The 23,889-nt window shown below is 38.0% G+C and overlaps 2 protein-coding genes and 1 pseudogene across 6 annotated transcripts in view; all 3 read left to right on the top strand.

Moving 5' to 3' along the window:
* The window catches only part of LOC135695923 (fibroblast growth factor receptor 1), a 33,927-nt gene extending 17,391 nt beyond the window's left edge, over positions 1-16,536 (top strand). For 2 of the 5 annotated variants that reach the window (XM_089112486.1, XM_065215147.2), the window contains exons 3-6: positions 474-758; positions 2,004-2,396; positions 3,871-4,116; positions 4,877-8,226. In XM_089112486.1, coding sequence (XP_088968612.1) covers positions 474-758; positions 2,004-2,396; positions 3,871-4,116; positions 4,877-4,950 — 998 coding nt within the window. In that variant the 3' untranslated portion in view covers positions 4,951-8,226. Of the gene's footprint in view, positions 1-473; positions 759-2,003; positions 2,397-3,870; positions 4,117-4,876; positions 8,227-16,422 lie in introns of those variants that run through there. The other 3 variants (XM_065215146.2, XM_065215148.2, XM_065215145.2) reach the window with 3 other exon arrangements.
* On the top strand, positions 11,854-13,512 carry LOC148958510 (uncharacterized; annotated as a pseudogene).
* Positions 13,518-14,143, top strand: LOC148958509 (uncharacterized). The gene is made up of 2 exons (XM_089112487.1): positions 13,518-13,799; positions 13,934-14,143. Exons 1-2 carry the CDS (start codon positions 13,637-13,639, stop codon positions 14,080-14,082), a joined length of 312 nt encoding a protein of 103 aa, XP_088968613.1. The 5' UTR covers positions 13,518-13,636; the 3' UTR covers positions 14,083-14,143.
* Positions 16,537-23,889: the final 7,353 nt, after the last annotated feature.

Genomic DNA, 23,889 nt, shown 5'->3' with positions numbered 1-23,889 from the left:
TATCCTGTACCGTGCATGTTTATGTTTTGCATTTAAAAATTATGTTTTATATTTTGTTCAGCTCCTACCCTCTATGTAAACATTTTTGTTATAATATACTATACTATACTCAAGATATAATATACTCAAGTCTATGGTGAAGATAAAATTGTAAAGTGAATAAAATTGCTTTAAAAAGAGTTGTTTATTTGAAGACTTTCAGATAATTTTAACAAACCCCCCACCTCATACCCTTTCTTTAACCTTGTTACTCTTGACCTTGCTTGCGGTTTAGTCTTGTCTCGAGCAGTTAGAAACATTGTATTTGAAATGATAACCGAACACCTCTTTACCTATCACACATCCTGCCTCTACCCTTTCTGTTCAGGACCTTTGACTAAATGTTCTTCGAATAGAGATGGATTGCATTCCTACAACCCCCAGCCCCCCTCCCCCAACAGAATAAACGATTCTTCTGCTTTCGTATGATTTAGGAATAAAAGGAAGACCACTGTTTCGTCGTTTCCAAAGCGAAGTAATTAGGGTGAGAGTCTCTGTAGTTAACAAGCGCGTGAAATTCGAATGCAAAGCCGAAGGGACCGATCCCCTATCATACCATTGGCTGAAAGACGGCAAGCCATTAAGTGGGCGCAAGTACAAGGCTGACCTGTGTAAGTTAAGGATTAAGAACCTCGTGGAATCAGATGCGGGCACATACACGTGTATTGCTTCGAATGTTTATGGCAACAGTCTGTGCAGTTATAGACTATTGGTTGTCAGTAAGTATGTAATTTATTTTCAATTTTGTCTGACGTTCTGGCCCACGATCTAAATCTATCTTCGATTTTAGTCTCTCAAAACTTTCACAACAAATCAAGTGTCCTGTTATTTCGCTGTAGCAATTCTTCGCAAGCTTGGGGGGGGGGTACCTTAGGTGCATAGGTCTCCATCATTTAGTCTCAAAACTATAGTTCGAAGTCAGTCACAGAAATATTTTTAAGCGAGGATTGTCTTTGCCACCGCAGCCGTCTACAACACTTTATCCCCGGATCCATGAGGCTCTGGTAACCAGGGTGTTAGGGAAGTTACAATTGTACAGGCAGGGTGGAATTATGATTTGATTTGATTCTTAAGGGCTCTTGACCAACTGGCATGCTTTGCGGAAGCTCTCATGTAACACGAGATGAAATTGGCTATGTCCATAAGGGCGAGACCTAACCTTCTCAGAGACTCCCCCTTACCCTTTGCAGTTCCCTTCTCCATGCTAAAAGATTCCAGTACTTCAGAATTGTATCAAATACTTGGGTCGCGACTCTCGCAAAAACATGCAATTATCCCTTCTCCCATTCAAACCTGATTTTAAAAATGCTGCTGTTGTTGTTGCACGTCGGCTAGGTAAATTGATTATAATTGGTAATTGAAAACACAAGCAATGCAATTTACCTCGTCTGATATTGTTTCGCTACCTATCTCTTCTTTTAATCTACAAGACAAACAAATGCATGAAATACTATATTATGTCAGATATTCTGTAGTGAATTTAGATTTTATGCTTTGATGTCAACATGCTGATTCTAGGCCCTTATGGAATCCCTTCCCACGTAATTTTTTGGATGCAGCGGAGTTCGAATAGGTTTTAAAGTGTTACACCCCTGCACCTTTATAGACAATCACCAATGAGCAACAATAATTTGGGAAATCATATGGAGACAGCCTGCAGCATGGACATTGTGCGTACAATGTTTTGGGGAGCTTATTGTGGATCGTGCCCGATCAGTATTGCTTCATCGAGATAGTACTGCCCAAACCTGAAATGCGATAAGTTTGGCCCTACGTCTCCTATTCCTATGACCTTCAACTAGTAACTATCTTTTAGTAACAATTGCATCGCTAGGACATTATTTAGTTACACACCTCTGCTAGTTACACACCATCCTTGATGACTATGCAGCTCGTTTTCATGATTGTCAAATAATTGCATCGCTAAGACGTTATTTAATTTTGATAATTTGCTTCATATTTAGAAAATCCGGTTATCAAGCCTTCTCTTCAACCCGGATTCCCGAAAAATACACCTACAAATGTTGGTGAAAACGCTTCGATGGAATGTTTCGACCTGTTTAGCAGCCAAATGGTTCATTTTCGATGGTTGATGTGGCTTACTAAACCAAACAAGACCCTGGAGAAGGACGTATACAAGCTAATTTCCAACAATAATTATACACGTTACTTTGAGTTGGTCAACCCTTCACATTACGAATCATTGAGAAAAGATGTAGGGAATCGTTTCTTGTCTGGAGTTCGCATGAATCTGTACAACGTGACTAAAAAGAACCAAGGCTATTACAGCTGCGTCATGTGCCATCGAGGGGGGTGTGCTGTTAACACAGCCAATTTGACTGTGTTTCAATACAACGGTATGTATTTGTTTCAGTTCTATCTTAAGGTACCTCAGAGCCTTTCCTGGCTGATACTGTTTACAAAATTCTGCGTCTCCAAAGCCTTTACGCTATCTAACCGTCTTCCACACAGAGAAAAGCTGCAGAGTTATGCAAATGCACACTCGAGACCAGTTAGCGCTGCCCGCCGAAATGTTAAGACTGCAATCAGATTTGACAGTTGTAGTTGTATGTAAGAGTATGGTTTTTGCATGCTATTTCATCAGAGAAGAGGTTGCAATGCAGCGCTTGTGGCTTGAAGGATTATGCAAGTGCGTCATCTTGCAGGGAACTGTCGGGCTCTGCAGGTGCACACTCTGATGCGCCAATGGCTGCATTTTCAAACAAGTCAGCTTTGAAGTTTGGCTTCAAATGACTAAGACCCCGTTTACACGTTTACACGACAGAAAAAAGAACGGAACTCTTTGGTTCCATGCCTGAAAAGCGACGATAGGCCTTGCGTTTACACTGAACATCTTGGTTCCGTGCTAGTTTGGGAATGGTTCCGTTCTTCTTTGGTTTTGCTAAAATGCGAAACTCTTTGGTTCCGTGCCTGAAAAGCGACGATAGGCCTTGCGTTTACACTAAGCATCTTGGTTCCGTGCTTGTTTGGGAATGGTTTCGTTCTTCTTTGGTTTTGCTAAAATGCAAAACTCTTTGGTTCCGTGCCTGAAAAAGCGACGATAGGCCTTGCGTTTACACTAAGCATCTTGGTTCCGTGCTAGTTTGGGAACAGTTCCGTTCTTCTTTAGTTTCACTAAAATGCAAAACTCTTTCCGTTCTGGTTCTGTCCAGGAACGGAACTTTTTGGTTACGATTGAAAACGGGGCTTAATCTAGGGTTGGGGTGAGGCTTTAAAAAAATGTCAGACGTCATTGCCGTGCCACTGCGCATGCTTCACAGGAAAGTTCCGTTGCTTTTTTCTTCAGTGTAAACGCGATGAAAAAAGTGGTATCGTGCCCAAACAAGAACGGAACCAAGAGTAATGTAAACGGGGTCTAAGATTCCGAAATTTACTATTTTTGATTGTTTTGTTTGCAAAATTTTTCCGTTTTCTATTGTATTTATGTCCCGAGATAAAATGATTGGGCCAAGCTATCCAGTTTCCCGCGAGCATTCCTTCATTTTATCTTAAAATATGAGAAATTTCCATTCTCGTCAAAAATTTTAGACGCAATACTAAGACGTTTCATTCAAGATGACACCAGAGTGTTTGAGGGAATGAAGGTGTGGGATAGTAGCAAATAATTGTCAGAGATTTGAGATAATCCTTGATATTAACTTAGTTTTCTCCAGATACTTGCTTTGCTTCAAGATTCATTGTCTTTTGAAATAATTATAATTTTTTTTAGTAATTGTTTTTTTTCAACACTTTTTATCGGCGATACTTTTCTCTTCTTCAATACGTGCCTGTGAAAAATAACACGCACCTTTTACATTTTGCTGTTTGCAGGGACAACCACAGTCATGAAGATTAAGCCAGGTAAAACAGCAAAGATGCCTTGTATAATGAATGGCCTGAAGCACTTTGAACCCAACTGGCTGAAAGATGGTAAGAGAGTTGAGATGGGCTGGAAAAGGAAAATCAACCGGAAAAAGTTATTGGTTATTAAAAGCTTTGAAAGAAGCGATGTAGGACTGTATGTCTGTAAATCACATAGTGGAAGAATCATCCATAAGACAATTCTGCAGTACAAAGGTTAGCTCCAATTTCGATCTTATTTCGACAAAGGAAAGTATATAACTAGGACATATTTGATTTAGATTTGAACACAGAAAATATATTTTTATCTGCAAGTGTATATCATGATTCAAATCTATTGGTATAATGTATGAAAATTTATTTTTGTACAGTCTGTGCCTACATTATATAACTATTAACTGTTCCATTATAATTATAGTTTTAGAAACATGAAATTGATAGCTTTTAAAAGTTTAATTTCCTGTATACTAACGTTTGTTGATCTCTTCACCAACAGTTAGTAACTCCAATATTTCATCTTCGCTTATGTATTTACTAGACTAGACGGAGAATGAGGTAGGGGTAACCTGGGGCCGAACTTTATTAGATAATGTTTTGCCGGGGTAGAATTTTGTGCTGAATAAGAAAATCTTTGGTAAACTTACGGTACCCGCTGCGTTTACCATATATGGGCATTTTTCGAACCGGGGGTGTGGTAATCAATTATTTCGCAGAAACATATCTTTCTCGGTGTTGAACATCATTTATACCATTTTTAACACTGCTTTGATGCCCCTTTTGTTAATTCTACCAAGTAGCAGGAAGTTAAAGGAATCGTGGGGGGGGGGGGGCTAAGAGTGTGAAGACGGGGTCACAATCTTAGATTCTTCATCCTCGCTTTCATCGCTGCTCTCATCATTGCTCTCTTCTCCAGCGAAAATTTGCTCTACCTCTTCAGGGAAAGCAGCATTTATCCAGACTATTTTTCCGTCTGCAGACCATCCATCTTGCCCAAGATCTGCAAAGTTAATATGCGCTTGTAGGCTGGACCTCCACACTTCTGCGATGTAGTTTGATCGCTGGCAATGCAAATGCAATGATTGTCGACATGGAAGCAGCAAAGACAAATCTTGAATCTTTCCTTTTTTTCATAAACATTCTTTGAAGATCTCGTAACGAACTGCATTTAGGTCTTTCTTTTCCTTTCCAAAAATGTTACAGACATACTCCTTCAATTTTGAAAGCAGATCGTCATCAATACTCCACTCAGCTCCTAGCCGCGAAAAAACATGAACAAACCTATTACTTTTTTCAAGGACTTGCCAACAGTGACTCTTTGACTTGCGAAAGAAGGAAGAGACATGTGTCTGCCACAACACAAGAGCATGAAAATACATTGCAACCCTGCACCTATTACATATAATAATACTATATATACTTAAACTAATAATACTATTAATACTATAAAAAAATTAATTTACAAAAAATCACAAAAATTGCATAAGAAAAAGACGGAGAATGTCACCGTGAGCCGTCCACGCAAGGAACCCAGAGTGGGACCTTGAATGAGCCAGGATCTCGTTAAACAAGGGGAATCTTGTACCAAGAATTTGTCTACCTGAGGTTGTCTTGGAGTATTGGTCCTTAAACAAACAAGGGTCTGCAGAGGATTCGATGCGCGGAGAGCTCACAGTTCGTTTATGATGACGTAGAGATGGCCAAGGCTCAATCAAAGCGTTCAGTGGCATATTTATATTTTAATATAGCCTCAAGGATCATAGTGTTTGACATAGGTGGCAACCTTTCGTCACCATAGAGAAGGATTTTTAGAAGCGCTTGATTTGAAAGGTTTAATAAGCCCTGAGGTTGTAATATATTGTTAGCAGTATCGAAAAGATCTTTTCTTTGCACATCGTAGTTATGGCAGAGCAGCAAAAAGTGTTCCGTATCCTCAACTCCATCGTTGGTCGGGCACATTGGATTTACTGTGTCTTTAAAGTTATGCACAAATTTGTGAAGATTTAGACCACACGAATTTTACTAAAACCCACACGAAGTTGTTTTAGAATTGCTAAGCCTTTCGGATCGTGGATGCTGTAGACTGGGTGGGGTGGGGTTTCTTTTTGAAAATTCCCAGAGTTGAAGATCGTCTCAACTCCGGGTCAAGTTTATTCTATTCCGAAAGACATAACAGTTAGGGTAAAAACTTGCGCCAAAGCTCTTCGTTCTTGCACGTATTTGCCCAATTATAACTGGTTTACGAAGGCCATAGTTGGATTGTGGAAGGGGTGGAATAGGTTGCCTCGTACACTCTGGTGCTAGGTTGTTAACAAACTTGAAAAATTAGACAAGACTCCTGCTCCAACGTCTTAGGTTAAGCGATTTCCACCCAAGCTCCTCGTACAGTTTATCCCGAGATGTACCTTTCCATGCACCAGTTACTGCTAGTGCTGCAGAGTATTGAACGGATCAAAGTTTTTCCATCTAATGATTCCATTTCAGACTTTCACAATATGCGCACTTCGTGGCCGGTATGTGATAAATAACGTCACCGTAGTCTAAATGTGTTCTTACGTATAGTTTATAAAGCTCGTTGAGGGTATGTCGAGGTAAATAGTTTGAAAGATATTTGATCAACCCTATTCCTTGTCTGGATTTAGAGACAGCTGACTTGATATGGCTACTGAAGGATAACTTCTAATCAAGTACAAGACCTAGATGTTTGTGTTCTTCAACCTTTAACACTGGGGTATCATTGAATATGATTGGTGGATGGTCTAGCGGTCTCTTTTTCCTTGAAAATGTTATTTAGACCGCTTGTTTGGTTGGATCTGGATTAGACGACATTTGCCATGTATTTGCCCATTGTCTAATAAAATTCAAATCGTGATTCAGGTCGCTCGCAGCGGACAGAGGGTCACGTACAACGGTGAAAAGTGATGTATCATCTGCAAGCAGTTTCACGTTACATATTAAATTGTCTGTTAGGTCATTGATATATATTTCTAGGAAGAAAAGAGGACCTAATATGGATCCCTGAGGGACACCAGCAGAGATTTTTCCCTAATCAGATGCTTTTCCGTTCAACACTGCACGTTGTTTTCGGTCTGCGAGAAAATTTCGAATCAAAGATAGTAATTGACCAGATAAACCACAACGACGTAGTTTAAAAATGAGACCTTCGTGCCAAACTCTATCAAATGCTTTCGATATATCAAGGTATACTGATCTTACATCATTAACAATAATGCATGAACATTAGAATTTCAAAAGGAAAACTATACTTTAAAAATAAAAGGCTAATAGCTTTGTAAAGTTTATTTGTAAGATTTTTCCATAGTAGTTATGTCTTCTATCCAACCTCCATGAGATCAGGGAAATCATTCTGTTACACAGAATTTCAAATCATAGAATTCCGATAAGCAATAGTAGATTGCCAAGGTATACTGAGATAGTATTGGTATCTCCCTGCATTGGGTTCCAGAGCGAAAAGGGATTTCAATGGGATGCAGAGAATCTTGGTTTGGGCTCACCCTGCGCATCTCACCCCAAGAATGTGTATCTTCGTGATAATATATAACAAATAAAGAATATAAATGATTGTCAAGAATGATTTTTTCTTGGTAACTACAGAAAGGTGCCAAAATTTCATTAATATTCACCTCGGTTACAAACAAAAACGCTTATCAGGGCCCCTAGCTTGTTAAATAAATGCAATAGTACTATAAAGTACTATAGTTCACACAGCAAATTGTTTTTCATTTGTATGGAATTCAATGTATTGGTATGGATGAAGATCATTTTGAAGATTATTACCGAAAAATATCTTAAATAGAAGGCTCGTTGGGCATTAAAGTTTTGCATGACAATCAACACAAAAGCCTATAGACGGAACTTGAAAACTGCTTTGACAAAGCAAACATTCCACAACATGTTGTAGCTTTTTGACTGACATTATTCAGAGCATAAAACGTCAGAATAAAGGTCGAAAAAGTCAAGGAAGAAAACATATACCCAATTAGGGATTGAAATAGGCCAATCGCAAAAACGCGAGAACATGTCGTGTACACAAACGCATGACAATTTTGGTTGTGCAAAAAGGTACCCAAGCCTTTGAAAAATAGGGGACCGAAACGAATGGTGGGTTCTAGCATGTGAACCGGTCCGGGTACATTAATAGCGACTCCAAAGTTTGCTTGATTCACAAGTGTTAAATTTTAAACTCGCCAAGCAGTGTGTTCAACTTTTTACTCATAACGTGTCATAAAGGCGGGTTTCCACTTGATTCGCCCTGGTCGCGCGACTGAGCGACTGCACATTGGGACATGCGCAAATTGAATTTCCTCATTCGCTGCGAATGCGCGACCATTCGCTGAGTAGTTAATCTCAGTTGAACTACTAGGCGATTGGTCGCGTTCGCCGATTCGCTGACTTGTTGATTTGATTTCGCAAAGTCGCACGACCAGAGCGAATCAAGAAGGCTTGTATCGGAGCGATTCCAACAATCGATGCAGCTAGTACCTTTTCAAGAACACCGGAAAGCGAAAGGGATAAAACGGAATGCGAGAAAGGTTGGTAGGGCCTAATTTTTTCACAATGGATCTTTTCTTTTGCAGATGTATCAAGTTTTAATTATAAACTTACATATGCACAAGAAAGGCTTAAGAGCTCCAAATTAGGTTTAGGCCTTCATTTATACAAAATGTACATGGTCTTTCTTATGGCATTTCTTATGTCCTTGTAGCTGTTCAATGTTTCTTCAATGCCTACTCCCAAAATTACTTAGGCTTAAAAAAAGCGATAACGAAGCGAAGTCGCGTAGCATTGACCCTAAAACCAAAGACAGGGCCGACCCCTTCATCAGGGGCGTAACTAGGCCAATAGTTTTGGGGGGTGAAAAGGGTTTCTGCCCTGCAAAACTGAGTGGTGCCCTGCAGACCTCGTAGCAACGGTTTGTCTATAGGTTACTAGTGAAAGCTTTACCAGTGTACACTGGTCTTTACCAAGGACAAACTTCTAAGCAATAAAAACAAACTTGAAACTTCATTGCCTATGAAATTTCTATTTCTCTACGTGAGCGTAAATTGTTTTTTTATATTCACTTCATTTAATGTTGGTTTGCAAAATTAAGCTAATAAACAGCTAATTGGGGGAGGGGGGGTACATGATGTAGACAGCACAACGAGATTTAGCCCAATGGGGCTAAGAGACGAGTTTAGTGAGGTAGGAGGACCCACCATGGTTGGGTCCGACGTGAAGAAATTTTTTGAAATTATACCTTGTAAAAGGGCTAAAAAGCATCTTTCAGACAAAAATTTAGCAAAATACTATTGTGCTAAAAGAACTGATTGTTTATTGAAAATATTATTGTTTATTGGGAAAAATAGGGAGGGGGATGTCATGCTAAAACTCTAGAGTTAGACGTTGGGGAAGGAAAGAAACGGCAACCTTTCGTTTCAGATTGCACGCAGTTGTGATTGACAGAGAAAGATGTTGTTTTGATTGGGAGAATTTTTTTTCCTGAACAGAAATGTGCAGTTTCTTGTATCAAGAAGGCCATGTTTACACATCCAAAATTAAAACATTGCAATGATACATAAAATGATTTACTGAATTAATGCAAATAAAAGAAAAATAATAAAAATATACGTGAAAAAATTAGCAATTAGTTGAAACAAAATCGGTATCTTAACGATTTATTATGTTTTTTAGTTCATGCACTGTTAAAAAGTAATAGAAAAAATGATAAAAAAATTCCTATCTTGACCAAAGTGAGGGACTTCAGCCCCTTATTCCCCCCAGTGACGCCGTGCATGTCATGAAAATAATTTACAACTTAAATTAATTTGCATGACTCAACCTTGCCCTCATAAACATATGAATCAATTATTGCATCCATTGGCTATGACTTTCGGTAAGAAATGCTTTCGCTTTGCAAATAACGGAGCTTTTCCTTACATACCTGTTCCGTTCTCTAAAATGCAATGTCAGGAAGGGAGGTTCATAACAAATACGATATTTCCGTTTCAAAATTCCTAAACGGCTCTTTAAGAACTTCAGGGGTGGCATTTCTGCGTGGCAATAAAGCTCTTCTTGGCGCCCTGCGAAATCTTCGATTGCCCTGCGAAATCAACTATTTTTTGGATTGGGGGGGGTGTCACACCCCCCCCCCCCACACCCCCCCGGTAGTTTCGCCCCTGCCCTTCATCCTTGAATCAGTTCCATTCCATGCTCAAGTGAGGCTCATTCAGACGAAATTGTAGACACCCTAACCACATCAAAAGAAGCTAGCTGCCTTAAATGTCCAGTTTTGTCAGCTAAGCTAGTTACATGCCAGAAAAGGACCGGAAGGCTAAAGAAAGAGGTGAAGATGCTGACCCTGCCAGCCTCTCCGGGCGAATTAGACAATATTTTGAAACTTTTAGCTTATCATATCACATTCTTTTACGTTTGATTGCTCCTTGCCGTTTGACGTTGTTCCTGTCTATTGTTGATTGGGACAGCTTCAATGTATTTTTGCAGCGCAGGTCGTGACAAAAACATGTACACAATTTTTTAACTTAGCCCTGTTATTCACGTTAAAGAATTTTATACATCCATACATAAAAGCTTAACAAATTCCAATGAAATGAAGAGCCCACAGCAGCAGAGCAGCTTCACGGACGACAAACAAATACACACTTTCAGCAAGTAGATTTTAAGAAAAAAACGAGGAACTCAACAATGCGCAAAGATAGAATGCAAAATGGCAACTATAATGCTTATTAAAAATTTATTTTTGTTATCAAAAATTGTAAGGCCTTTTAAATCTAATGTCTTTGACCTTCTAAATCTAGACGATATGCACAAATGATCAATTGATCTTATGGCACTATCAAAAGCGATTCAAACTGCAACAAAGAACACCATTGGATTGAATTTTTTTTGACACCTCACTTTCTTTGTTTTACTTCGGCCAATTTGGAGAATTATCCACATACGTTTGTGTACCCGGACCGTTTTGCATGCTAAGTTCCACCATTCGTTTTGGTACCCTATTGTTTAAGTGCATGGGTACGTTTTTGCATAACCAAAATTGTCATGCGTTTGTGTACCCGGACCAAAATGCATAAGGTTACCGAAATGCATTTGACACCGGCAAAACCACTTCATTTGCCATTCTTTTGATTAAGACCAGTTGAAACCCATGATGGAAAAAAGAAGCGATTCACTCGATTCAGAAAGGAATGAACCATTCAATAAACAAAAATTTGCTGGTGCTGCTAACTTCAAAAGTAAGTTCAATCCAAATTGGACAAAGAAATGGCCCTGCATAGTTGGTATCACTGGATCAGAGCATGAATTTAGGTGCACTGTATGTTGCAAAATTTTTAGCTGTTCACATCAAGGCGAAGCAGATGTTTCCAAGCACTCAGATGGTGTGAAGCACAAGGAACGAGTGAAAAGTGCATGTAACGGTTTGGAATTTATATTTAGTTATGTTCCCGTTGCGTGTTAAAGTCACATGTTCTGTTAAGTCCTTTTTATGGAAATGTGTTTGTCTTTCAACATGTAGTGTGACGCTCATTTTGTCCTATTAATTAGCTTCCGTTTATGTTAATAGTATGTGTTGATCACGATATAAGTTAGTCTTTCTGTTGAATCATTAATGAATAGAGTTAAGATCAAAGAAGGAGTTTTTTTGTGCGTTACTTGTTCGGGGCTTAGGCCTTTGTCCTAGCCGATCGCTCCATCAACGAGCTGGTTATTAACGGTACAGAAAAGTGTTAACGAGCTATTCACCGTTATAGCAAAAACCCTGATCGTTACATTTGGTGACAGGGGTGGGATGGCGGTGAAGAGAAAAGTGGGTTGGAGGGAGAAGATTTTGTCGTTGGCGTAAAACATTTAACGAATATCGACGTGAGAGTTATTGTAAGGACTTTAGTTTTGAATTGATATTTTTGCTTTTGTTGCTGATTGATGCTGATTTGATTGTTACTGATGTATGCTGATTTATGCTGATTGTTGCTGATACCATACCAACTATGCTGATACCATCTTATAAAAGAAGAAAAACGTGACGATGAATTTCTGGCGATCCTAAAGGATGCTGTTTTCATGTATATAGTTGAGCGTGTGCTGGTCATAGAGGGTTGCAGCAGAAAGGCCGCGGAATCCTTCGATTTGACTTTTTATTTCAAAGATGCTGTTAAGAAATTGGAAACCATCGGCCTATTCACTGTTCAAACAAGAACCCTGATCGTTACAGCATCATCATCTATGAAACTCTCAAGCTTTGGCTTCAGAACTGAAACAGACCCAGTTCAAGAGCAGGTAGCTTAATTCTTGCAGACATTTCCCCCCGGGTAATTTCAGCCAGAGAATGACAAGGGCGTGCCTCCCAAAATATGGCAAAATTACCTACGTTAAGGGTTTTGGAGAAAAAATACCCAGTTTCACGTTTTATGAAATCAACTGTCAGTAGCATGGAAGAGACTTAAAAAACGACGAACCACCACTGAAATTCTACACAAAATTGAGGTTTTTCGACAACATGTCTATGGTGCTAATGACGGTGCTAACACATGTCTATGGGAATCAATGCATTTCGGAGAACCATATTTAGGAATTTTTTAGACTACCAGCACACCAATATGGCGGCACGGTCCAGTTCAGCCCCAACCACCCCCCCCCCCCTCCGGGACATTTCCCCATGGATATGTGACAGTGTTTTACTGCCCCAATTTCAGCTGCGACTTCTTGCATTATTTCCTAAAAAACATTTTTTTAGGTAACACGTGCAGGAACAAAGATTGCATTGCTTCTTGCCGAAAATAACATCCAGATGGCTTTTGCAGATAAGCTCACAGATATTTTTAAAGATATTTTCACAGACAGCAAAATAGCCAAAGAATATGGATCAAAAAGGACCAAAACGACTTGCATCTTGAATGAAGCATTGGCTCCACACTTTCTCAAGAATACTGTTGAGACAATGAATAAAGATTTCATTTCATTTTCCACTGACGGTTCAAATGACACAGATATCGAAAAGATGAATCCAGTTACTGTGCGTCTTTTTGACATTAACAGAAATTGTGTTGTAACACAATTTTTGGATATGTGCTGTACATCAGGGAAGGACTGTGGCAAAGCTATAACGATATTCAATAAGATTGATGAAAAAAAGTGGCTGAATTTGATGTGCCATGGAAAAACTGTGTAGGTTTTTCCGTTGATAACACCAGTGTGAGTTCGGGAGCGCACAACTCTATTCTAACTCGAGTGCTAAAAAAGAGTCCTACCTGCTACTTCATGGGCTGTCCGTGTCATATTATTCACAACACTACTCGTGAAGGTGCTGCTGCATTTACCCGTGCTACTGGATTCGATGTGGAGGATTTTTGCATTGATTTGTTATATTATTTTGACAAGAGCAGCAAAAGAAAAGGTGTTTTGCAAGAGTATTACGAGTTTTGTAACCAAGAGTAAAGAAAGATCTTAAAACATGTTAATGTCAGATTGCTTAGTTTGGACGTACTTACCGACATGTTTTAGTAGATACCGACATATCCTAAGTACAAATTTGGTGACGAAGTTGTTCGTGAAATAGCCAGCAATCCCACTTATGGTATGTTCCGAATATCTTGGAGAGTTTTATTTTCAACTTGTGTGTCTTCTATTCATTGAATCAAGATTATTTGAAAAACTCCTAAAGAATTAGGTGCAAAGTTTTTGCCTTGTTACTGGTTATATAAGCAAACTCAAAGATTCGATGTTCTCACTTCCTGATGACACAATGAGTTTCCTAATGGAAAGGGAGACAGCATTGGTTTCAGAAAACCTTACAAGCCAGTTCAGGGACAAGGCGAACAGGCAAGAAGCTATAGACTCCTGGAAGGCTAGGCAGAAGGCCATTACAAACTTGTTTCCACCAGGTAATACAATAAAGTTACTATTACCGAGGGACCATTATTTAAAAAACAATGTTCTTCAACATCTATAGAAATGCTGTTAGATCAAGCATGATTTGGTGGCAAATAAGCCTATTAACAAAAATGTTATATTTTAGCTGAAAAACAGAATCTTCTAGCAGAGCAACAAGAAGCTGAAGATGTGTCAGCGAGCGCCCCAGCTTCACAAAAGAAGAAAATACCAGTACCTCATTGTAGAAAGTGTGGACAACCAAGAAAGGGACATACTTGCAGCTCTAACACATAGTTATAGTTAAAAAGATGGGATATTCTTCCATTGCAGGGAACTTTCTCCTAATAATGCAAAAAAGATATTCATACATTGACAAAATTTTCAGAAATTTTCAAAAGACATTGACAAAATATTCAAGAATCAATTTTCGAAAATTGGTTGAGTATTCCCGGAAAATAATGTTGGGATAGGAGGAATATGTACACTTTTATAAACATTTACATGCAAATATTACGAAAATATACAAGCAGCAGTTTCGTGTTATCATAATACAACTCAAAACCTGCTTCAGTCTAGAAGATCTCGTTTTGACTTGATTTGTATCTCTTTTTTGTTCCTTTCAGGAATCTTTTTCTTATGAATTTATATATGCAGGCTGGGAGAGTTTGGGCATTATCGTATCCAAGAAAGCCAAACATCCAGCGAATGAGCTATCTATTTGCAACGGCTCTTAAAAATCTGTAAAAAAAGACAGATGATTTGAAGAATTATCAAAAGGTTTCTTGACCTAACATTTAGTTTAATCAAGGAAAATTGCTTTATGTACAATGCATTAAAGATTTCAGTTGTAATATTGTCTTTTACTGTATTCTCTAATTGCTATAACTTTATTATTGCATATATAACTAACTTATGTACATGATAGTTAATGATCGCATGTCTTATTCCAATTTTTCAAAGCCATTTTTAGAATGATTTTACTGTGGAACGCCAAACTATCTAAAGAATGTTTTCCAGCATCTGTGTATTGCAATAAATATAGCATAAAGACTGTGTGGCAATTGTGTCAAGTTTGGGCCTCCATTTTCTTTAAAGGAAATTCCTCTCTCCTGGATAAAAAACTTTACAAACCTACTCATTTTCTGTTTGATTTGCTTGACGCTTGTAGCATTTTCCATCCCTAGTTTTGAAAAGAGATCCAGTAAGTTTTAGGACAGTTTTGTTTGATAAAGCAGAGAAATCTGGATGATTAGTAACACGTCTTAGTTCTTCTGCTGTTCCCTGAAATATCAACTGTCCAATAGCCTGTTGTTCCTCCAAACAGCATCTGCATTCCCTAGAAGCGACTAGGCGGCGGACATGAACAATCCGGAGAGGTACCATGTTCTGCTAGATGTCATATTTGTCGGAGAGCATTCCCTAACCCTAGGCGACCTGTGATTCGTCGATGCAGTCAAAAAACTCCTCGACGTGTATGACAGGAGGTTAATCGTATTATCCTAACCGGATTCTTCACCTTCGCCTTCTTCTATTAGCACCCTTCTTTCGTACCTTGCTTCCAGAGCCTGAAACAGAATTCCATCGATGTCAGGGTCATCGTCGGCCAGTCCTTCGCTACCGGTGACGAAGCAAGAGGCTCATCCTGATAGGGCTCAAAACTAGAAGCCACATGACACAGTTGCTATTTTATCGTGATCAAGAATAGTCTCTTCGTCACTTGTTGTTGCAAAAGAGACATCTGAATTCTCCATTTCTGCAACGATACGTTCCTTCTGCCTCGCTAATCTTCGAAATACGTTGTTGTGAATTGGTTTGGAATATCAATTGCGGATTGTATAAATCAGAATGCGTCACTCGCCCCAAGCCTTTTTCACAAAACCATGGGGCAAATAAATCCCCCAAAAATGCTTTTCCCGTTATCAAAATGCAAAAACATGCTGTCAATCGATTCAGCGGTAACTGTTTCATAAAATAAGCGTATTTAAAGAGGAACAGTAATTTTTGTCAAAAGTAGTTCGGTGGTACTTTAAGTAAGGTGTAAAATATTTGCTTCTCAAAAGCAGCTTTCAAAAGAATTATGTTCTTTTCAAGGATTTCAGAAAATCTTGCAAAATTTGTTGATCAAACTATAGTTTTCAAAGACTTTTCAATAACAGGATTCGGAAACTTCGCAATTAATTTAAAGATGAAGCCAAACGTTTTATGCAAAGGTCAATTGGGACAGAATTTGGACAGAAGGTCAATTGATGATTGTAATCAATTTTAGTTCTGTGCGAAGATCAGTTGCCTTTTGAAAGTTTTCAAATTTTTGAAAAAAATAGTATGGGGCAGAGGGCGCACCAGAAAATTTCCCGGTTTTCCTATTTGGCCAATCCGCTTCTTTTTGGCAACTTTTTTGATGCATATCAGTTTTTGAAGATTTTACCAACTTCATATTTTCTGACATATCCAACAGGTAAATAGGCAAGCTGCACTGGCAACACCTTTGTTATCTTCCTTTTTCGTTTGTTGCTTTAGGCAACCTTTCTTTTTGTAGTGCTTTTTGCAAATTGCACAGCTGAGTTCACTAGAGTTAGTCTCTGAAGCTACATCATCCACGGCAGAAAAAATTTCATTGTTTAACTGTTCTTCCAGCTTTTCTTCGACAAACGATGTGAAGTCTCAGCTATTCGGTGGGTACACTGCAAGCTCGTGTCAAAATGACGATTTCATATCAAAAGCTGGAACGCTAGAATATTTTGTAACTCCAAAAGCAGTAGATTTACCATCAGTCGGTATTACTTTATATCGTTACTTCTGTATTAGTATAATTTTGTATTATTAATATTATAGGATACATTGCCTCGATAGCTCTCTTTGATTTTTTCCATGTAATCTTCTGCCAGCAAGTTTACGATATATCGTCTTTAAAAGGTTTTCTTTACAATTTTATTGATACAAAATATTTTCCTTTTCATATTTCAGTAAAATTTGATTAGCCTGCTGATGCTGTGAAAATGTTTTTGAGTTTTGAATTTGAGTCTAAGGTTTATTCCTTAAGAAAAAAGGGGAGCAAAACTAAAAAAAGCAAACTATTTTATGACGATAGAATAGAAAAAATATTTCCAAATGAATGAAGAAAAATGGGAATAAATAACCATTGTATATGGTGAAAGAGAAAGCATGACACTCGAAAAGCTTCGTCTCACAAGGTTTTGTGAAAATTTGCCACAGATCTCCGACAAGTATGAAAATGGTATTACCAGAAAGCCTATCTCAATCATAAGCAGCCACGACATTCCATTTCATGCATGTCTATTACCAAGTTCGAGTATGGCGAGAAAGAGACGATATCGATCCAGAAGACTTGGGCTGGGTAGCAAAATAAGGAAGACTCGTTCTACTTTATATATCAAAGCTTCCTGCACCATCTAATTTGCTAAATCTTTTCATGTGCAATTACTAAGAAGGGTGTAGAAATTCCAGATGTACAAGAATGGATTTAAGTGCTCAAGCATGTGTGGCGAATGTCGTGGAGTTTCCTGTAAAAACTGGCAATGTTCTGGGGAAATTGTCATTGATTTGCAAATTGATAATGTTGTTCAAAACTGTTGTTTAATGTGCCGATGTTTAGAATGACGCTTAATATGCTTTTTGACTTCTACATGAAATGTACTCCTTTACAAAAGCTGGTATTGATCCGGGTAAAACTGAATTAATCATATCTTGATGATACAAAAAATAGACATATGACGTCATAGAAACAAATAATCAGTGATGCCATCAATTTTTGCGTAGATTTTGGAATAATTTGACACTTGTTTTTGACTACTTAGAGATGCTAAAGGGAGCAAAATGAATTATATTGTTATTTATTCCAGGTTGACCAAACTTATGACAATTTTCAACGGAATTGCTTAAATAATGTTTGTACTGGAAATTGATAAGCAGGACGCAGAATAATAATATAATAATAATAATAATATAATAATAATAATAATAATAATAATAATAATAATAATAATAATAATAATAATAATAATAATAATAATAATAATAATAATAATAATAATAATAATAATAATAATAATAATAAATAATTTGTTTAAAGTTGGCGTACTAAATGAACGGCTGATAGCTATAACGAAGCTAATTAAGGCCAACTATAATCTCGTTAGAAGTACAGCTCTCGTTAGAAAGACCATCTTGAACTTCGCGAAGTCATGATGGAATTCTATTGTTTGATCGCAAGTTCCAATCCGTCAGGTGGGGCAAACCAGCCAAACATTCATGGTGGAGAAAAAAGAGGCCGCTCTTTTATTTTTTCTTTGGCTGTGAAGCTTCTTTAGAATAGAGAAAAATACTTTTAGAATGAAAATCTGAATTTTGGTTAACAATAGACCTTGTTAAGCTACAGATGAATTTACAAATCTCGATGATTTTGGCAGCAATTGCATCAACTGCAATTTTTGCTCCGCTTCTGTCTTGGTCTGGCATTGCAACCTCAGAGCTAGTCTCTCTAGGAATGCTTACCATTATGCAGTACACTGGAATATCTGCATTCCACTGGACTCCAAGATGAAAAGGTTAACATTTTTATTGGTGATATTGTAGAGCAACAAATTCCATGTCGTTTAGATTTAACACGATGTTTTGAGATTAAATCATATCACATTGTATCTCAAATTAAAACTCATTTAAACATATGATGTAAATATTTGCATGGGTGGAGCTTTAGGTAAATATAGATAACTTCGTTGTGTAATTCAGTCTTGTCGAGACTTTTGCCGTGCTGTAAGAAGCTCTAGCTGCATTTATACGAGAAATTTTCTTTTGAACCGTTCCTATCTATTGCCAAGATATGAGCTCACGTACGCTTTTACACAGGGTCGGTTCTATTTGGTACTGTTCACTTTCGAAATTGCTCGGCAGTTGGAACAGACGCACAATATTGCAGCGTGCAAATTTTACTTTAAGTTCGAGTTCTGTTTCATTCAGTTCAGTTTCATTTTACTTTGCATTCCAGTTAGAGTTTAAATAATCTTGGCCTAGCTTCCTTAACTTCATATTAGCGCATACAGCTATAGCAAGTCGAACATAACCGATCTTGAACTTTTTCTTTGTCTGTTGGTATTAGCCTTCAAAGCTCTCAGAAAGAATGTTGTCCTTCATTACGAATGTTACAAAGCTGGTAGATTATGGAAATATTTGAGTTTAAGTTATCCATGATGATAGGGTACGAGAAAGCAACGCTAACAGAAGTGCAAAGTACAGAAACAAACTTTGGCGCCTAGAAACAATTATGAAACAGCCTCATAAAGTGATTTTGTAAGCCTCGTTTACATGAGAAATTTTTGAAACGGTTTGAAATATAACTTTTTTCTAAGCAATCCCATTTGGGCACGGCTAGCAGTTCCAATTGGAACGGTTCCGTCGATTCATGTTCAAACGGAAGGCTCAAGTATCGTGTGAACGCTGCCTCTGGCGCTAGTTTTGTCGTGTCTGTTGCAGACGTGCCGTTTACTGTTGAACTGAATTTCAGTCTATAAGCCATGGTCTGTCGTGGAGAAAGCCGAAATAAGGAGATTACCGACCATACTAAAAGTTATTTTTCTGTCTCAGCTCTACAGCGAACTCACGTTTGAAAACCCCCTTTAAGTTGTTTTACAATATCTCTGCCAGGAATCCACGCTCGAAAGCTCCAAACTCTTACTTTCAGCTCTAATTTTGTTTAAAAGAAAAAGCTTTTGTTCTTTTACAAAATTTAATCGATTGCGTTTCCGTGTTTTTGAAGTTGATAAAACTTGGTTCTATATCAACTTCAGGTTAGCTAATATTCCAATGGAGGCTGTCCCATAAATTTGCAAGGCAAGGCAAGGTTGGGGGTAATCCCATAAATTTAGTGCAAAACGAAAGCGGCTTGTCAAAAAATGGGGAAAGGGTAGCGGGAAAGCACCCAAGCCTGCGCAAGGGAAGAGGGAAAACTTTTGAAGGTCTGGAAGGCGAAATACCATCGAGTCGTCCTTTGAGCCATCTAGAACTAGTTTTATGCAATTTCACATGAAAAAAGAAATTGGTAAAAGGAGATTTGTAAGAACATGCTCAGCTTCAGGTTGCACATTTAATGATGTTTAAATCGTTATGGTGTTATTAATGATGTTATCAAGGACATTCTTATTATTAAAGTTTCTTGTTTTTTTTGTTTCAACCATTTCTTCATGGTGGGGTTTTTTTGCTATGTCTCTTTGAAGCCATGTCAGATTCGAGGAGATATTTATATTTTAAATATATATAGTATATTCAGACTCAAAAAAATTTCTTAAGATAATCAAGGTTGGCTAAATTATCTTTTTAAATTATTTTTAAGTTCTTTTAAAGAGAGTGTAGTACAATATAATCATTTTGTTTACATTCGTTGATTCCTAAAAACGATAGTTGATTCCAAGGTAGTTTGTTGCATAAAGTATTTCCTATAGTAACTCTTAAAAAACGATTGGAAATCTATGGCATGACACATCGAGTGTCTTCCAACAATTGACTTGGGACAAATCGCAAAATTTAAAACTCATTTTGAAAAAAATGATGATTTTTTTAATATTGCGCTGACAATCAAATTACTTAAATTTGCGCAGATTAGCGTTAAAAAGTAGTGAAAATTTCAATTAAGTTGTCGAGATTTTTTCATTTCAACTTGATAACTTTATACTGGCACCGCACTTAAATTGCCAATAAGAAAGAATGATTTAATAACCCGCCCAGCCTTAGGCAAAATTTGGGAAAAAACAATGTTCTCTTGAAAATTTAACCCATCTTAACAAAACAGATCATAATTTATCAGCTAAACAGCCGTGCTACTCAAAATTTCACTCAAAACATTAATTCATCGCTCCAAACAAATGTCATATTAAGAAGATAATGTTCAGATAAGAAGAACGTTAACAACACTCGAGCCATAAATTAACCGAAGAAGGGCATCGAGCCTCGACAGATTTGCTGGCTCTAAAATAGAAGGGTGTAATCATAATCATCTTAAAATTATAAAAGTCTATGCCGCGTTCAGGGCCCATGTAACGAATTTTAAAGTTGAGGGGGGCAAGGCTAGCAAAAGTAGGGGACCAAGGCCTCTTCCTTCTTTTACTGTAGCTTTATAACTACTTGCTTCGCAAAAAATTTGGGGGGCATTGCCACCTCGGCCCCCAGACTTCCCCTTCACGGTGGTGTGGGCCCTGGACTTTCATGAATTCAACATTTATAAGTGCCTGCTTTGATACAGCATCTATGATAGAAATGCTTCTTGTCTCGATGTTCAATGCTTTGTTGAAAGTAGGTATTGAAGCAAAGGTTTGTATTGAGTCGTGACATTTGGACAAAACTTCGTAATCAATGACAGCTTTCAGTGTCATTAACACTTTGCAAATAGATTTACTGCAATAGGACCACCAGGAATGTGATGCAGAACATGCTTTTTGCAACTAATTACCGGCAAAAATGACATCAGAATTTTATCACATTTTCCTTTGAATAAGCACATTTTAGATTCCCCAATGTTGAGAGCATTGGGCACTCGTGCTTCGAAGCCAGCCTCTCTGTAGACAATGAAGGCTGTGATCAATCCCAACCGAGGCATGAATTTTATCACAGTTCCGTGACGTGTATCTACATTTTACCTTCGCTGTTCTGCATTGGTCTTTCAGGCACTGTTAACATTACTCAACTTTATTACAAAAACTGGAAGAAATTATCTGGATTTCATAATCAACATCATCAATCTCGTGTATAGCTAACTAGACAATAGCCAAACTTTATCTCGATAATAGTTATACAACTACTTAACGCTAACATGAAGCATCTAAATGTAAAATATTGTCTTATGAACAGTATCATGAATTTTGATTTGCATTTGGCACTTGTTAAAGCCTTCTTCTTGGTCCGAGCAACTTTCTACAAAAGTTGGTATTTACAAATTATATCGTGATATTCGAAAATTCAAGACGCAAGTGCAGACCATTTTTGCCACACACTGAAAAACGTCTGCCGCCCAGCGAGCTAGCAATTGACCTCAGTAAACATTCACACACGCACACATTTTCTCTAAGAACCAGTAAATTGAATTTCAGGCTGGCTGTTCTTGATATTTCTAAAATTTTGAGGCTGGATTGTTTTCTATTTTTTCTTATAATATCAGATTGTAAGCAGTGCAATCGTTTGCGTTTTTGCTCACGGGGAGTGCTCAAAATTACTGAACCCTTTATTTGCCGACAGGTTTAAAAATACAGCATTAAAACTCCTCGTTTTTAGATGAAATTTTTTCAAGAAGCTCAAAACTTCTTGCAGAATAATTCATATAAAAAAATGTAGCTACGTAATCATGATGTTTTGACTTTATCTTTCAACGTGCACAGTTTTGCTTTCTCTATAAAATTTGTTGTTTTCCAATAGCAAATTATTAGAAAATAAGATAAGTCGTTTTAATACTGAATACAGTAAAGCTTGAAAGATAATTGTGAGCATCAGCAGGGTGTGGGTCAGCATTTTTATATAAGTATGTGTATATTTAAGAATTTGTATCACCTAATGTGTATTAAAGGGCATTTTACTAAGGCCTTTTCTAAAGCTTCGTATCTCATGGCAGAGTTTATATCGGTATATATTTTAAAAGCATTCACAGTGCCTGCATTAGGCATGTCCAATTTGTTTCGGTAGATATTTTTACTTGTCTAAAACTATGATCCTGGAGCATTTGATAGCATGGGAGAAAGGTTTAACAGGCGCGCAACTACGGGGGGGGTCCTGGGGGTCTAGACCCCTGCCCTATTTCTCAAAAGGGGAAAGTGCCCTTTTTCTTGGAAAATTGCTTGAATATTTTTGTTATCACGCTAAAAAGAATGGTCATAAATGACACATTCCGGCGATGTAATGGACCTCGCAGAAATACAAGTAAATGATTCAGTCAGACTTTCACATATTTGTTGGGTCGAACGTTATCATTGGTTTGAAGAAGAATGGTTCTGGGACTCAAAAACCTCTACGACCACTTGCAAAAAAGCTACAAGAAAGAAACCAACATATCTTTCAAGCCTGTCCCATGGTCCATAAAATTTACAGGGTCATAGAGGACTTTTGCATGGAACGAGCGATTGTAGAGGAACTTTCGCGGACTGGTATTAGCAAGCAGTGAAGACGGCACAATAAGTTGATGTTCAACTGTTCCATTCCTTGTCAGTATAACAACTGAGCTGAAGTCGCGACTTACAGACAGAAACCAGCTGAACTCAAAATTTCAAAGAGCAAATTGACTTCGGATATGGAAGATGACGGGCTGCTTTTCAAAAGTGAGCTGGCCCTGGGAAAAGGAGATGGCAGCAGGGTGGCCGAGAGGGGGTAAATTGCCCCTCTCGGGGCTTGAGGTTTAGGGGGCATCATAAAGCAATGAACTCCGTTTTAACATGGAATTAATTATAGAAGTAAAAAAATACACTTAAAAAAGTAAATCGTTTTGAACGAATAAATAAATTTAAGCTCTTCGTAAGGGCTTGATCACAATTTTTTTGCTCGCTTCGCTCGCAAGAGGCCTCGTCTTTTCAGTTCGCCCCTCGGGCCTCCAAAACCTCTCGGCGGCCCTGGATGGCAGACAGAAAGGGAAAGTCCGCTGAGATTGGAGAAACTAGACGAAGCCATGTAGATAGTTAACAAAAGAAGGAATGAAATATAGACTCATGCACCACAATATTTCTCTATTGATCAGTTTTCTTTGTCTGGCGTACAATATTTACAGGTTTGCTAACAGCTCATATTTTCTGCGTATCCAAACAAATGCCCCGGTGGACCTTCGGCGTGCATGAAGTGCACCCTGGCGTATCGTCTGTTTCTAAATGTGAAAATATAAAGCAGGCTATAACTGAATAAAGTTTTTTCTTAGTGCCCTTTTTGTGTTTTGGACCCCTGCCCTCTGAAATTCCTGGTTGCGCGCCTGTTTAAAGAGAAATGAAAAGCCAGCTATGGGCAAAGATACCAAACCGAAGTTGGAACAAAACCCTGAACAACCTTCATTTTCAATTATTCAAGTAACAACTGATGTTTCAATTGAGATAGCATAACCTCTGGCATATATAAGACCAGTAT

The sequence above is a fragment of the Rhopilema esculentum genome, chromosome 14, assembly GCF_057945365.1.
Source record: "Rhopilema esculentum isolate cy_ngs chromosome 14, ASM5794536v1, whole genome shotgun sequence".
NCBI lineage: Eukaryota > Metazoa > Cnidaria > Scyphozoa > Rhizostomeae > Rhizostomatidae > Rhopilema > Rhopilema esculentum.
Note: the sequence above shows the minus strand (reverse complement) of the source record. Positions and strands in the feature narration are given on the sequence as shown.

Coding starts and splice junctions, on each gene's coding strand:
- LOC148958509 (XM_089112487.1), top strand. CDS start 13,637: ATGTTCTCACTTCCTGATGACACAATGAGTTTCCTAATGGAAAGGGAG. Junction 13,800..13,933: donor TACAAACTTGTTTCCACCAG/GTAATACAATAA, acceptor GTTATATTTTAG/CTGAAAAACAGAATCTTCTA.